Raw genomic sequence first — 14,766 nt, 5'->3', positions numbered from 1 at the left:
GTCACTGGTGGACTCTGGGGTATCTGTTTATCAAGTAGTAGCTCAGCACACAGATATGTGGTATTACAGTTTCTTTTTGGTCTGCTTTTAAAAACTCCACAAGCTATGAATTTTGCATAGCTTTTGGAATTAATATTCCATTATGCTGTAGGCGTAGCGCTATATTTAATGGTTTGAATTTATCATTTGCTTTGTTCTCCCGCACACACATCAGAGAATGAAACAAAAGCTGATTTATAAACCCTTGCTAAGTAAGGCTGAACATACTTATTTTGGAATTAGTGTTTGACCACACTGTGCTCCGAGGGGGGTTTGAAGCATTTTCTTTCTTGCGTGGGTTAGACGCACATTAGTCTTGAGGTTATATTTTTAACGCTTTAGATTCAGGTAAGCTAGAGAGTATCTCCCAGACAGCTCTCAGCTGAGACTGAGCTGCAGTGAATTCATCGGTGTTGATTGATTTTTATAATACCATGTTCATAATTTTTTGTAAATGTTTATTATTTGATATCTGTCTTAACATTATACACACAGAAGTGGGCTTTAAGCTAGTGCCTCAAAAAGGAAACATCTGTACATGAGAAAAATATTAGCTTAATGGTCAGCAGCAATCAAAAGCCCAAACTAGGTAACAAAGCTGAAAGCATAATTACGATATTTCAAAAATGTATGATGTGCCTCTGTCCTTAATACATCCCAGCAAGCACACAGTGGCATCAGAAAAGATACAGGGAAGGATGAGCAAGATGGGTAAAAGTATGGAAAAGTCTCTGAGTGCACAGCAGTTAAATAGATTAGGCCTCTTCAGCTTGGGAAAGAGGCAGATGAGGAGAGCTGCATGTAGCCTTACCAGGGATAAGGAGAAAACCACAAGGGAGTCTTTGTTCATGATCTTATACAATAGAAGAATTAGGAGATATCAAATGAAATAACAAGATGGTAGCTTTGAAACAAACAATGGGAAGTATCCTAAACACAACAGACAGCTAACCTGTGGGATTTTTTGGAACAGCAACGTGCTGTGTGTGTCAGAAGTTGAAAAAACAGACTAGTGGAAGAAAAATCCATTAAGTGCTATTAATTCAGAGATACCATCTCATGCTCAGGAAGTTGGTGAGCTGCAGGCTGCTGGATACTGGGAGAAGACACTGGGGAAAATCTCTATATGCTTGCCCTGTGCTTATACTCTTCATTAGCCGCCAGGGAGAATACTGGGCCAAGTGGGCCCTTTGGTCCGACTTGGTACAGCCATCACTCCTGTGTCTGCACAGGGTTCAAGTTTGGTGTCATTCAGGTTTGAGATTTTGGTGGACATCGCAAGAGAAAAATTGATTGATTGCAAATAAGCTTATATTTCTGCAACTGAGTTTTCTTCTGTGGTCAGCCATTTGAATCGGCTTAAGCCTATGCAATCCCATTGTGTTTGGCAGCATGTTCCCTGAAATCAGGATACGTTCCAGTCCTGTAATAGAATCATAGGAGGGTTGGAAGAAACCACAACATCATCTAATCCATTCCTTTGCACTGATTCAGGATTAAGTAGATTCAGACATTACTAGGAGTTTATCTTACCTCCCCATATACCTCTAGTGAAAAAGTTTGTGTAACTTCCCCAGGTATCGATTCTGGAGTGTAACTGGCCTTTTTCAAGATATCAAAGTTAGGTCTTCTAGCTACAGGCTAAGCTAACTTCATTTGCTTTGTTTGGGTGGACATAGTTCCCATCATTTGGCTGACTTGTAGCAACTTAATACCACATGATAACTCCCTTTATGGTAAGCCCTGATGTAATAAACCCAAACTGGCAGTTTCCTGCTCTGCAATAGCAGCAGGTAATTAAGCCATGTTCTGCAGGAGAACTTCTGTAATACCCAGACCACTTGTTGCTGTTGTCAAGCTGCCACGACAGGTTGCCTCCATTTTATCCACATATATGACTACCCCCTCTTAAATATTATACTTTTCACATGTCCTCGCTGAATTTACCACGATGTAATCTGGATGAGATCATTGTCAGTGTTTTCTCTTACAGGCCAAAGCTCCAAATTCAGTGGTGCTGGTGGTAGGAACACACCTTGATTTAATTGAAACTAAATTCCGTGTTGAGAGGATAGCAACTCTGAGGGCATATGTCTTGGCTCTCTGTCGGTCTCCCTCTGGATCCAGAGCAACTGGCTTCCCAGATATCACATTCAAGCACCTACAGTAAGTACTTGTGCCTTCACGAAGCTCAGTCACTCTATTTTATGTCACTTTAAACAATTTTGTAATACTTGATCTCCTTGGCAACAGAACTGATTTAAAGACTTGTCAGCATTGCATTTCATCTAATTTTGACTGAGATAATGTAGTATGATCAGAGAGAAGTTCAGTGTTGCTCAGGCGTCTGATCATGGGTCTGGGAGCTGGAAGCTCCAAAGTCATGACCGTGGCCAGCCTATTTTCGTGCTCCTGCTCCACTCAGGTTTCTCCCCATTAAATGGTGATACAGTTTACTAGTCACAAGGAGGGAACGTACAAATTGAGTAATTAATGCTGCAAAGCTTGAGAGCATGACTGTTACCGGGTGGATGCTGTGGGGTTTGTTAAGGGGAGGCTGTGTGGGAACCTCTTGCTACCTGAGGCAAGAAGGCAGCTCACATGGCAGTGTTGGCAGGGTGAGGAGTGAGTCAGCCTCCTGAGCCCCCCCGGCAGTCCAAACCTGTGCCATCTGAGTTCTCCGGGTGTGATAAAGGAGGGGTGGTGCTGTCTGGAAGACTGGTGTCAGTCAGGCCGTGGAGTCTGATGCCACTCCCTCCCTTCGGCTGATGGAGAATGCCCTGGGGAGAGGAGGCTTCTCTGGCTGGGGAAGAAGCAGATCTGTCAGCCAAGGGAGTGCACAGCACAGGGGGAGCGTGGATGCAGCAGGCTGGCACCAAACAGTGTGAAATCACCAATGCCTGGGGCAAGAGCAGGTGGCGGCTGGCAAGTAAAGAAGGGCGCTGCAACGTCCCCAGCACTTTGCATCTGCTGCCTGGCAAAGTCATCAGGAGACCTCCCACGCTCTGTTCTGCAGACGCAAGCACTGCGTCGGGCATCCCAGCTGGCTCTTTCCTGTTCGGAGGAGTACCAGGGACCCAGTGTGAGGCACAGAGACTCACAGTGAGGAAGAGAAAGCTTTGTGCTTCGGTCTTCTCAAGTATCTTTTCGCATCGCCACATCCTACTATGATCTCAATCATTCTTTCTCGAGGGGACTTTCCTTCACCCTGCCCCACATCCCACACGTTCCCCTTCTTCAGCTTCCTTTCCCCCTGCATTTCCTTTCAGTCAGAGTTGTGCCTGATTTCCTACCTCCTCCCTCCCAGGCCTCCCCTTCACACCCCAGCGTCCACCTGGATGGGGCTCCTCTGGGCAGCCAGAGGAGTGTGAGGAACATGTGTTGTGAAAGCCTTGTGTGGGTGAGCCCAGGGTGCTTTTATCAGTGCTGCTCCTCCAGCATCCCAGTGAGTGCACGCTTCCCAGTGCCACTGATGGCTGAGGTTTAAGATAAAGCATATTGCTTTAGAAAAGGATTTTCTGTCTGCTATGGGAACATGTGTAGGATCAGTTAGAAAGGCCCTTTGTTGGGCAAAGTGGAAGAGAACCGTTCTTATCCAGCCCACGAAAAATACCAAAAACAGTCGGAGCTGGAGAGAGCAGGTTTTCAGCTGTTAAAGAGATGATGAAGGCCAGCTTTTAGGATCTAAGCATCAATTCCCAAATCACAGGATGCAACAGAGCAAGGGCCAGAATGAGGGTGGGGAAAGGTGTCTGGTAGTCATCATCATGCCTCTTTGATCTGAGGCGGGGAGAACTGGACTCGTCTCCAGTGATCACTGGAGCACAGTGTTTTCCTCCTTCCTGCAGTCCCTTCCAGGATGTGTGCAGCATTGACGGGGAAAAAAGGTGATGACTTCGGTCAGCCTGCCAGGGAAGTCCCCAGAGATCATGGTGCATTGGGGATAGAAGAGCAGTGCACGGTGAATGAAGCCAGCAGAGCAGTGGTTGGCCTAATATATCCTTTCCAGGCTTTTTTGTATTTTTCTCCAAGCTAAAAATGCTCACTGACAGCCTTCCTCCCATTCATCTGACTCAGGAAATGTAGTCACTGATAAGAGAAAGTGAGCCTGGAAAGGAAGCCAGAGTGCTGATAACGTCTGATAATCTTCACCCTTGCATGACTTTTGCAGTGAGCTCTCATGTAAGACTCTGGAAGGCCTTGATGGACTCCGACAGCTGATTTTTCATGTCACTTGCAACATGAAGGACGTCGGCAGCTCAATTTGCTCACAGAAACTTGCAGGGAGATTGGTGAGAACTGTGCTTTCTAGTGGTGACCCTTACCAAAGCGGGGATTTTGGGGGGGGCTTGGTTGTGGATTGGGAGATGAACTTTAGGAGTTATTCTTGATGCAGGAAGCAGGTGAAGTATATAAGATGGCTATTTGGCTTTGGGAAAAGACAGCACTATAAGGCCCCTGTAAAAGGAGATGACTTAGCCAGTTGACCTCTAGCAGAGTGATTGCTGTCTGATATTGATCCTGCTATTTTTCTCATGTGGCTTGCAGATACCAAGAAGTTACCTTAGTCTTCAAGAAGCTGTCCTTGCAGAACAGCATAGAAGAAGTCAGAATGATGATGTACAGTATTTAACAGACAGACAAATAGAACTGATCATTGAGCAAACGCCTGGAAATGATATCAAAGACTATGAAGACTTGCAAACTGGTAGGTCAGAACAGACCAGTAATTTCTTGAAATCAATATCTGTGACCAGTTGAAATATTCCATGAGTAATAAAAATGGGGGGGGAGAAAACCCACCAGATAATTGCTGTGCAAGAAACCAGTTAAGAGTGCTCTACACCTGTGTAGAGGTCACTTTGGAAATGGGCAAAATATAAAATCAGTAATGGGGGTTTGGGGAGAGCGCTGGGAAGTTTCTAGGATGGTCCAAGGCTACTCATTTTTTATTTTTTTTTTAAGCAAGCTTTGTCTGATTTTATTTCTGCTCTGTGAAGAATGAGGGTTGCCATAGTTTCAAGGCTGTCTTCTCTGTGGGACCCCAGTCCTGTGTATTTATGGAGGCCTTGCTCTGCAGGAGCCAGGGGAGAGCCCTTCCCTGTGAGGATGGCAGGAGGAGGGTAAAGGGGAGGTGTGATGGGACAGAAATACTGTAAAGTGGTGAGATGTGGGTTTTACAAGTGAAGTGCCAGATAGCAGCACGCCGTAGATAAATGTTACTCCCTTGGCTTGGGTACGTGCTGGCTATAGCTGGTATGCATAAAACTGCACCGACTGCCTCATAATCTTATTAATCTGTGCTGTGGTTTCCTAATGCTCATCTTTTGCTAATCTACAATTCTTTATTTTTTGCAGCGATTAATTTTCTCATAGAAACGGGTACACTACTGCACTTCCCAGACACAAGCCACGGTCTGAGAAACCTCTACTTCCTTGACCCCGTCTGGCTCTCAGAGTGTCTACAGAGGATTTTCAACATCAAGAGCTCCAAGTCTGTAGCTAAGAACGGAGTCATCAGAGCGGAGGATCTCAGGATGCTGCTGGTTGGGACGGGCTTCACTGAGCAAACGGAAGAGCAATACTTCCAGTTCTTGGCCAAGTTTGAAATTGCACTGCCTGTGGCCAATAACAGGTATGTTCATAATTAAAGAGCCTTAGCCAGGCTGGAAAAGAAATGGCCATTTAGTCAGCGGATATTAACAGGTTTTGTCACTTTAAGCAGTTGTCTTGACAAGGATCTTGCTATGAGAAAATATTTCAACGCGTTAAGCAGTGTAATGGAAGGCACCCATCCATTTGGGCTGTATTCCCTGGCATGAGCATCCTTTGGTCCAAACAAGCTAATTTGAAAAGTTTCCAAAGCAGGTCTTTGTCCCCTGGGTGCATTGAGGTTGGTGACAAGCTCATCCACCAGCACGGAGGGGCAGTGACACCGCCAGGGATGAGGCGATGAGCAGGTGGAAGCTGTAAGCGCTCAACTGGCACAGCTGCAGCTGAGAGAGGATGTGAGGCTGCTGGGCCTGAAATATAGATAGGCTGGAGTCATCTGTTTCCAGTGAAAGATCCTCACTCCAGAGTATGGCAGAAAACTTTGGGTAATCAATAATTACATCAGACCTGAAAGGAGGAGTATTTTATTTCTAGTGAAATCAGGGAAGTGTAGCTTCAGTAGCAGTGTGATTTTCTTAGTTTTTAGCCTCAATAGGTGTTGATCAATAGTTTTTCTAGAAATGGTCTAGGAAACCTCATTCTCTTTAAATGTTAATGAATCCTCCTCCCCCCTGCCCCCCAATCTGCTTTCCTCTGGGCAGAGTTCCCTGCTATTTTTCTCTCTCCCATCTGCTCGGCGACAGCCTGTTGTTGCGTTAACGGTGAAACCATAGTTGTATTGCACTTCTGATGTGGCATTTGCATTTCACTTCCTTGCCCTTCCAGGACAGCATGGCTGCATCGCCCTGAGCCTCTCGGGAGCTCTGAATGCCAGCACAAGTGCGGCATTCTCTGTGCTGTCATTATGCCTGTCACTTATCCAGTCCCGGATGCCAACAAATTTTCTCAGGCTTAACACAGATAAAGCAGCAATGTTTCTGCTTAGTCCAAAATGCCTTTTGGACTCCTTGTCAGTATCTGCCATTTTTCTCCAAGGCAATTACATTGTCTGTGCCTCGGGAACAAGGAAACTGCTTTTTCATGGCCTGCCCAATCTTTTTTAGAGCGATCCAAGCCACATTAGCAGAATATTCTTCCCACTGATGGACTGTAGCTATAGCAGGTTGGATTAATTTAATGTACTAGCCAGACACAGAGCAGTTATTTGTTAGTGTGCTTCTGCAGTTATTGTCTAGATTGCCAGATAGGGTTTCTGCGCAGCCAGTAGAAAAAGCAGCTGCCAGTTTCTGTTCTGAAAGGGTGGATGGGGGCATGTTTCACATATTTTCAAAATTTGCATTGGCTGTTGTTCAAAAGCATTGAATCACCATCTGTATTATAATCCACTGTATAGTTGCGGTCCAGAAGGGCTTCAGTGGCCTTCTTATACTCCTAGACCCTTTCCTGGATGCACTGAGGAAAATTTATTGGCTGTCATCTGGTGCATCCACCACCTTTATAGAACAAGAATTTTTAGTTTGATGCACTCCACTTTTCTGCCTGAGGTGCATGTAATTTAGCTTCGTTCTGCTTGTTAAAATAGGGTTGAAAGTATGACCATTCTTATTGTAATTTATAAGTGAAGAGAAATTTTTCAGTTTTACATTCCGAAGATATTTCATGGAACAGATAATTTGATCATGTAAAATGCCATCAGATGTTATGGACTGTGGCATATGGAGAGAGCTGTTGTCTAGTGATGGCTGCTTTTTCTGAGCAGATATTTCAGGTTTTACAGAATACTGCAGCTGCTAGAGAGAAAACGTGATAGGCTTAAAGGATTGGATTTGGACCCAGCATTAGTTCTAGTTGTGTGTCTAGTTCTTGCCACTGTTATTTTGGTCAAGTCCCTTGGCCATTTGCCTCATTGCTGTCATTATGCACGTCAGTGATGAGCCCCAGATCCCGACACATTTTCTCGGGCACAATGCTGATAAAACAGCAGTGTTTCTGCTTATAAGTAAGATCGATCTTCGATCATGTAGGCATCTTGGAAAGTATTTGGTACAGAAAAGCATCACTGTTCAGAGATTTATTGGCAGGTATTGAAAGCCGTAAGCTCATAGTTCTCAAAACAGTTCTAGTCTTCCCAAAGGTTTTAGCTTCCCAGATACCAAAGATCAGGACAAATGACCATTCTGTGCTTACTAGGAGATCTGAAAATAATTCGAAAACTTTGTGGTCCCCTACACCAGCGTAGCTCTGTTACTTCTGACTGGTCAGACTCAGATAGCGCTGAGTCTTCTCCACACCTGGGCAAAGCACCTAGTAACCTGATTGTGGGAGGAGGCTGAGCAAGGCAAGTGATGTCTCTGCTGGCATCAGCCTGGCAAAGCAAGCTGCGTCCCTAGGAGTTTGTCAGGGCTGTGGTAGGGGGTCCATCGGCTGCAGCGTGGTGCAGCAGGACACTCTGTCATGTTGACCCATAAGATGCTCTCATTGTGGAACTGGGATGACAACCAGAGTGGTCCGGCCCTGCAGCCTGTAACTGCCTCATTGCCACCTCCCAGGACATCTCCTCTCCCCACCTTCTGCGCTCACTGAAGCTGAGCTTCTGTAAGTTGTTTTTGCATTTATCTTCTGTTCCACATAGCCGCACAGCTGTAATACTCTGTTTGCTACCAAGGCAGAGTAGTAAAGACACCAAAAACTGAGTCCCAGCATCACAGCTGTTCTAGTGACTCTTATATTTTAATTTGTGATTACACAAGCGTCCTGCTGATTACATCAATTTTAGCCCTGTCCAATAGCCCTGGCTGAATTGTGTAATGTCTGCCTTGCCTCTGCTTGCTTCCATAGTATAAATTAATTTCTCCATGTATTGCTGCAGCACCTTTAGTCTGAAAGCTTTTTTATATGCAGTAGGCTGTGCCATTAAAAATCTCTTTGGAGACTGAATCGCCTTATTATCCAGTAACAATGTACTCACTGTTACAAACTGTAGCTAAAATTTGAGCTGTTGAATTTGATGTGTTTCAGCTACCTCCTCCCTCATCTGCTTCCTACCAAGCCAGCATTAGATATCCACGGGCTCTGCCACCAGACCACAAACACAGTCCAAAGGGTCTTCAAGATGAGTTTTGTCCCAGTTGGCTTTTGGCAAAGGTTCATAGCCCGAATGTTAATTAGCCTGGCAGAGATGGATGTCCAGGTGGGTTACTGTATCTTTCTGCAAGCAAGAGAAGACAGCTAAAGTTGTTCAATATAAGTGTAAATGGGTGACTCTTCACATCCAGTTTGCTTCAGTCACAGACTTCAATAACATTATTGGAGTAAATAGGGAGAGATGAGACTCTGCAATCAAAATCAGATTCTGCTTTCACAGTAGATGTAATTTAGAACAACTAATTGGCACTGGGGAAGAAAGCATGCATTCTCCACAGCCTGTTTATAGTGTGATCCCACGGAAGGTCTCAGTACGTCCAGCGTCTTCCAATTACAAGTAATTGGAGTTCTGCCTGCTGCTATAGTCCGTGACCGTTCCACTGGGCCAGACTCTGCTCACGTCATTTGCCAGTGGAGATCTGGAATAGCTCCACCAAAGTCAGCTCTCTGAATCTATATGGATTTAAATGAGAAGAAAATTACAGGACTGTTGCCTTAATGGGATAATGAGTGCAAGCAGACACCCTATTAATGCAAGTGGTAGGCATATCATTAAAGTAGTGTTTGTAAGGTTCTGAAAGCTAAGTGAATTTTGATGTTGTTACAGACATATTTTTGCAGCAGCTTATCTCGGAAAACATAGCCCTGCTGGAAACCGTAATAAATACCTGCAAAATATTTTTAGTACTGCTGTGGTATCTTCTCAACAGCTATCCATTTATGCTGCGTTCTGCCATTGATGTACAGAACATGGGAAACACGATACCTGTTTTTGGAAGGTCCTCTTGTGTTCCAGGCTTCTCAAACCATGTAATAACTTTACCTGTTTTAACGGGCTGTCTTGGCAGCCCCTTGCTTACATCCCCATGGGCACTACATAACCCTAGAGCACCTTTGCTAGGGACCTCATCCAGTCCACGCTGAAGCCAATTGAAAGGATCCCAGGCGTCAGACCCATCTGCAGACAAATCAGTGTTAGAGCAATGAGTTCAGTGGAGTTCTGCAGATTAAGTCTTTGGTTTTAAAACAAAAATACATTTTGCTCTAAGCGCTGGTTCGAAGTGTCTTGGAGAAGAGCCATCTTCCTCCCACTGAAACAGGTGGAAAAGTTAACTCTCTACATTGAGGGCAAACTTAATCATGCACTAGAACATTTAGCTCTTCTTTAGGTTTATAAGACTTTTGCAAACGCAGAATTCATATGACAAATGTCACAGTTATAGAATTAATTTTGTTCACTGATATGAAATGGCTCCTTTTCTGAGTGGCATGAAAAATATTTCCATTGCTGCAAACCCAACTTTTACTGCATGTATTTTCATTCCATCGCAATATTTTTTTATGAGCACCAGTTGCTCTTTAATGGAAAAGGTACGATAGCACCTCTGAAGGCCAAAAAAGAAGTCACCTTATTGCTCAAATAAAACAACATCCGTGTGAGAAATTTCAGTAATTTAATGATTTTCTTGCTTTTCTGCTTGTTACAGCTTTTTGAAAACAAGAAGAACACCAAGACGAGAAACAAAAAGGTGACCATCTACAGCTTCACAGGCACCCAAAGGAACCGCTGCAGCACGTTCCGAGTCAAAAGGACTCACACTGTTTACTGGCAGGAAGGTCTGTTCGTTACCTTTGATGGAGGCTATCTTAGGTAATTTGTGTTCGTAATGCAGCATGTGTGACAGGGGACTAATAGAGTGTTTGAAACACATCATCTGAATGCAGATGAATGGGCCTGACTCATGCTATACGCTCACTCGTCAGTAGAAGAGGAGGTTCTTCTAATAGACATAACTCATCTGGTAACAAGCGGTGGCAGAAATGATGAATAACTGATTGTTTGTCAGTTCTGAATATATCAACCTTACACGTTATCGTAGTCACAAATTTAAAAAGGCCTGAAAACAGAAAGCAATATTCAGAGCAGAATTTGCCAGCGTAAAATCATGCATTTTCACATGCAAAGATTTCCTTACATCAATGAGTTTTCTGCTGAATCCTAAAACTTCACCACTGTGCGGCAGTAATCCAGATCAATGGAGGTGCTTCTCTGCTACCAGACTGCGTGCAACGGGGACTATGGCTAACTGGGGCTATGGCTAACTGGTTTAAGCTGGCCAAGGCAGAGTGTCTGCTGGCTGCAAGCCTGGAGGAAACCCGCTGCCCATGTTCTTTCACAAATGCAGAGAGTAGGCAGCTACTTAAGACTTTCGTCTTCGTAGTATCTGCAGATGCAGTTGCCCTTCCAGTCCCCGGCAAGACAGGGAGGAACCACTGGTGCTGTTGCATGGTTGGAGACCAGAAGGGCACAGTGACTTTCCTGAGTTCGTTGAGGCAGTCTGCGGCTGAGTAGAGTCTTGGACACAGACATTGCAAGTCAAGGCTGGAATCCTTAATTCTGGACCGCAGTGGTGGTCATACTCCTATCTCCCCATGTACTTCAGGGAGTTACGGAACTCGGCTCTTTGTATTAAAGCTTTTTTTAAATTATTTTTTGGGTGTATGAATTGCACAAAAATTTTTATGTCCATAAACTTTTCCAAACAGTTTTTGGAAGTTATATTATTATCATTATTATTATTATGCCACTGGAGTTTTATTACTGATTTCTAAAACTCCTAACTCTCTGTCATTCTGTATGGGGCATTTCTGTCAAAATTCTCCGTTGTACTCCGTTCGCTTAGGCCAGAGTTTTCTCTGGGTCTGACCTTCTGTAGCATTTACTCGTGAGCAACCAGCATTTCTGTGCAAGCATTCTCTTCTGAAAGTCATTTGCAGAACAGACTGAACTGAAAATCATCCCCAAAGCGCGATTGCTTTTTATTTTGATTACTTATGAACTACGTGTTATTATGTAACTCAGGTTTCCTGCGAGAAAGAAAGTTTGTTGACACTGATGCTTCACAAAAGCTTCACGCAGCTGTCTCTTGGCTTTCTTAGTGTCGAGTCTTCTGATGTGAACTGGAAAAAGAAAAAAAGTGGTGGAATTAAAATCATTTGCCAGTCAGAAGCGAGAGACTTTTCAGCAATGGCGTTCATCACTGATCATGTCAACTCTTTGATAGACCAGTGGTTTCCTGGTAAGAGAACTGTAATTTTCTGTGCAGTATCATGTCTTTTTAACAGAAGATTCTTTGACAGAGCTTTCTGGGTGCACAATATTGTGGTAACTGAAGACCCCTCAGGCTCTGACAGTCTCAAGCCAATATAGTTTGAGAAAAGCTGATAAACTGCAGACAGATCAAGATTATTTGCCAGCACACCTTGGTCTAGACATTGTGTCTTTCAGTCATCAGTCACAGCAAGCACAGGTGAAACATTATGGTTCAAACAGGACCTGCTTCTGTAGGGGTTCAGGAGACTCTTCCAGTGCTCATAGCAGGGACAGGATTTGGCCCAAACTACTTGGCACTATCCCTTGATGGCAGAGCTCATTTTGGCATGAGCTGGGATCAGCATTTGCCCACCGTTTCTAGCACCCTGTAATTTATAAAATTGTGATGTGGGAGGCATGAGTGAATATGATACCAAGGACTCTGTGCCAAGGTAACTTCCTTGACTCCTGCAGTTGTTTTTCCTGTGATCAGCACAGATCCTGCTGTTACCCAGTGGGTTGTTTGCAGCCCCAATACACTTTGTTTAAAACCAAAACAAAATCTGAAGTGTTCTTTGTTGTCCCACACTGGTCTAGAAGAGAGTGCCAAAATCTCTTAATTGGAGGCTCTCTGGAGGTCACAGTTGTGCACTCTCATGTATTCATGTTCTCCATGTTATGAAGATAGAAGATTTTATTTGCTTTTGGATTAAAATAACGATAATGTTAATCACTGAAGCTTGAAGAGTCATGACTTCAAAGGCTACAGCCTGTATTCACTGCCTAATTGTAGGCATTTAATGGAGCCTGTCACCACAAAATCCCTCTGTAGTTAGTGGGAGAGGTGTGAACCTCCCAGAGGTCTAGTCTTGGTAGAATCCACGTTTCCCCCAGAGGGGCTGAAAACATTGCCCTGGAAATAGTAACCCTGTTCCTAACTTGGGTGCTGCAGGTGAGTGCTTACTGCCAGCCTGCACCTGAAGCGCTCAGCCTGAGCGCAGCATGCCGTGCCTCCCCGTCCATTCCCGTTCCCTTTCCCATGCCTGCTGTCCGCCTGAAGCCATCTGGCAGCTTGCAGTCTGCAAAGCAGACGTGGCTCGGGCTCCTGGGCAGCCTCACAGCTGCCACCTTCCTACTGCACGGTCATGCCATTCAGGGTACGCAGTGATCCCTATATGCTGTTCACACAGAGACCCCCAGCAAGTAGGAGGTCTCTCCAGTGCTTTATTCATATACTTCTAATTTCTACTGGTCCCAAATATATTTTCTTCACAAGCCTGTGACCAAAGCAGAGTAGCTGTTATGTCAACAGTCCTGTCTCCTCAGTACTGTCCCTGCGATCCGTCATACTCTGGAATAAGAAAATAGCCTTTTGCAGTCAGTACACTGCAGTAAGCTGCTGCTTTCGTGGGTGCAACCATTTTCAGCCAGTGGATCCAGGTAGTGACTGTAGACTTCTGAATGAGCTAGGAGCTGTTGTCCTTTCTCAGTTTGTGTGGGTTATGTTGTTTTCTGTTTGCTTGCTTGCTTCGAAGCACTCACGGCCACTGAGAGTGACGGCACGTTGCTGATGGAACAGTATGTGCCCTGCCACATCTGTGCAGCTTCCAAGCTGGAGGAGAACGACTGTGGTGAGAAGGCAGAGGACGCGCAGTACTTCAACATGGAGGACTGTGTCCTGACTGCCATTGAACTGGACTATATCACATGTCCTAACCACCCCGACATCCCCGTTTCTCTCCAAGAGCTGGTCCCAGAGCTTTTCATGACAGATTTTCCTGCCAGGTAACTTTATCTGATAGCCTTTGGTTAAGTTTCAGTGTACCTATGTAAGTCGGTTGGATTTTTTTCCTAAGTCATGTCTGCTAGAGTAACATACTGACCACAGGAAACAAATTCATCCACTCTCAATCCCTGCTGTGGCAATTCATCCTAAACTGCACTCCTGGTGGTCAGCGCACTTGCTTAGACAATCGCTGCATGCTGACCCGAGTCATCACCTCTGGGTTCCCTTGAGATCACTGTGGTGCAGTGCGAAAGTCCCTTTTTAAAGCTGCAGCTGTTCTTCATTGCCCAGTACTCTGGCCAGAGCTTTCTGGAGTTGAGTCTTTCTGGGGTCTCAGAAAGAAGATTTTAATATGGCAATACCAAAAGGAAGTGCTGCTGCGTCACAAGATTGGCACTGAAATCGCCTTTAGTTTTGAAGAGCCTGTAGGTAAGTGAGTTTATACAGACACCACTAAAGAATTCACGTTGAGTCAAGGCTCCTGCTCGGCTGAGGGCTGTTGGATGTGTTGTAGTAGTGTGGCAGTCCTGAACAGCTGAAACAGCTCTTCCCTACCCATAGCAGCACTGCCAAATCTTTAAGCTGCTTAACTGCATTCCCAGATGGGCTCAGTCTTATACCCCTTATTACTTAGCGTGTAGAACAAGAGACCTCCTGACAGCAGGCAGGACAGGAGACCGATGTCTCTTTTGGTTCACACTCTCTCAGACCTTCCTGTGCCCAATGCAGAGCCATGAGACCTCTACACCAACCTGTCCTGTTGGATGCTGTTGGAGCTTTCTGTGCTCCCACTGGCCCCGTTCCTTTCCTGGGGTCATTTTACTGGGCAAACACCCCACTGGCTCGTCACGACAGCCCTCCTCGCAGTGCTATCTCCTAGAGATTTATTTGACGGGTGCGAGGTGAGTGGAGATGTTTGAAGTGTGAACAGCTGTAAAAGTAGTCTCTGGAAAAGTGGGGAAATGATGAATTGCAGCCTGGGAACAGTAAGCTGATTTGAATAATCAGGTTTCAGAGTGTGGGGCTGTTCATAAACATCCTGTCCTGCCTCAGCAGAGAAAAGAGGAACAGGAGGTAAATGAAGCGAAAA

The 14,766-nt window shown here is 44.9% G+C and overlaps 1 protein-coding gene across 4 annotated transcripts in view; it reads left to right on the top strand.

Moving 5' to 3' along the window:
• The window catches only part of LRRK1 (leucine rich repeat kinase 1), an 82,229-nt gene that overhangs the window by 50,127 nt on the left and 17,336 nt on the right, over positions 1 to 14,766 (top strand). For all 4 annotated transcript variants that reach the window (XM_064456115.1, XM_064456113.1, XM_064456114.1 and 1 more), the window contains 8 exons: positions 2,033 to 2,205; positions 4,211 to 4,331; positions 4,588 to 4,747; positions 5,398 to 5,674; positions 8,671 to 8,842; positions 10,284 to 10,447; positions 11,737 to 11,876; positions 13,426 to 13,675. In XM_064456115.1, the coding sequence (XP_064312185.1) occupies positions 2,033 to 2,205; positions 4,211 to 4,331; positions 4,588 to 4,747; positions 5,398 to 5,674; positions 8,671 to 8,842; positions 10,284 to 10,447; positions 11,737 to 11,876; positions 13,426 to 13,675 (1,457 nt within the window). The remainder of the gene's footprint in view (positions 1 to 2,032; positions 2,206 to 4,210; positions 4,332 to 4,587; positions 4,748 to 5,397; positions 5,675 to 8,670; positions 8,843 to 10,283; positions 10,448 to 11,736; positions 11,877 to 13,425; positions 13,676 to 14,766) is intronic.

This window comes from Phalacrocorax carbo, chromosome 7, assembly GCF_963921805.1.
Source record: "Phalacrocorax carbo chromosome 7, bPhaCar2.1, whole genome shotgun sequence".
Lineage (NCBI taxonomy): Eukaryota > Metazoa > Chordata > Aves > Suliformes > Phalacrocoracidae > Phalacrocorax > Phalacrocorax carbo.
Note: the sequence above shows the minus strand (reverse complement) of the source record. Positions and strands in the feature narration are given on the sequence as shown.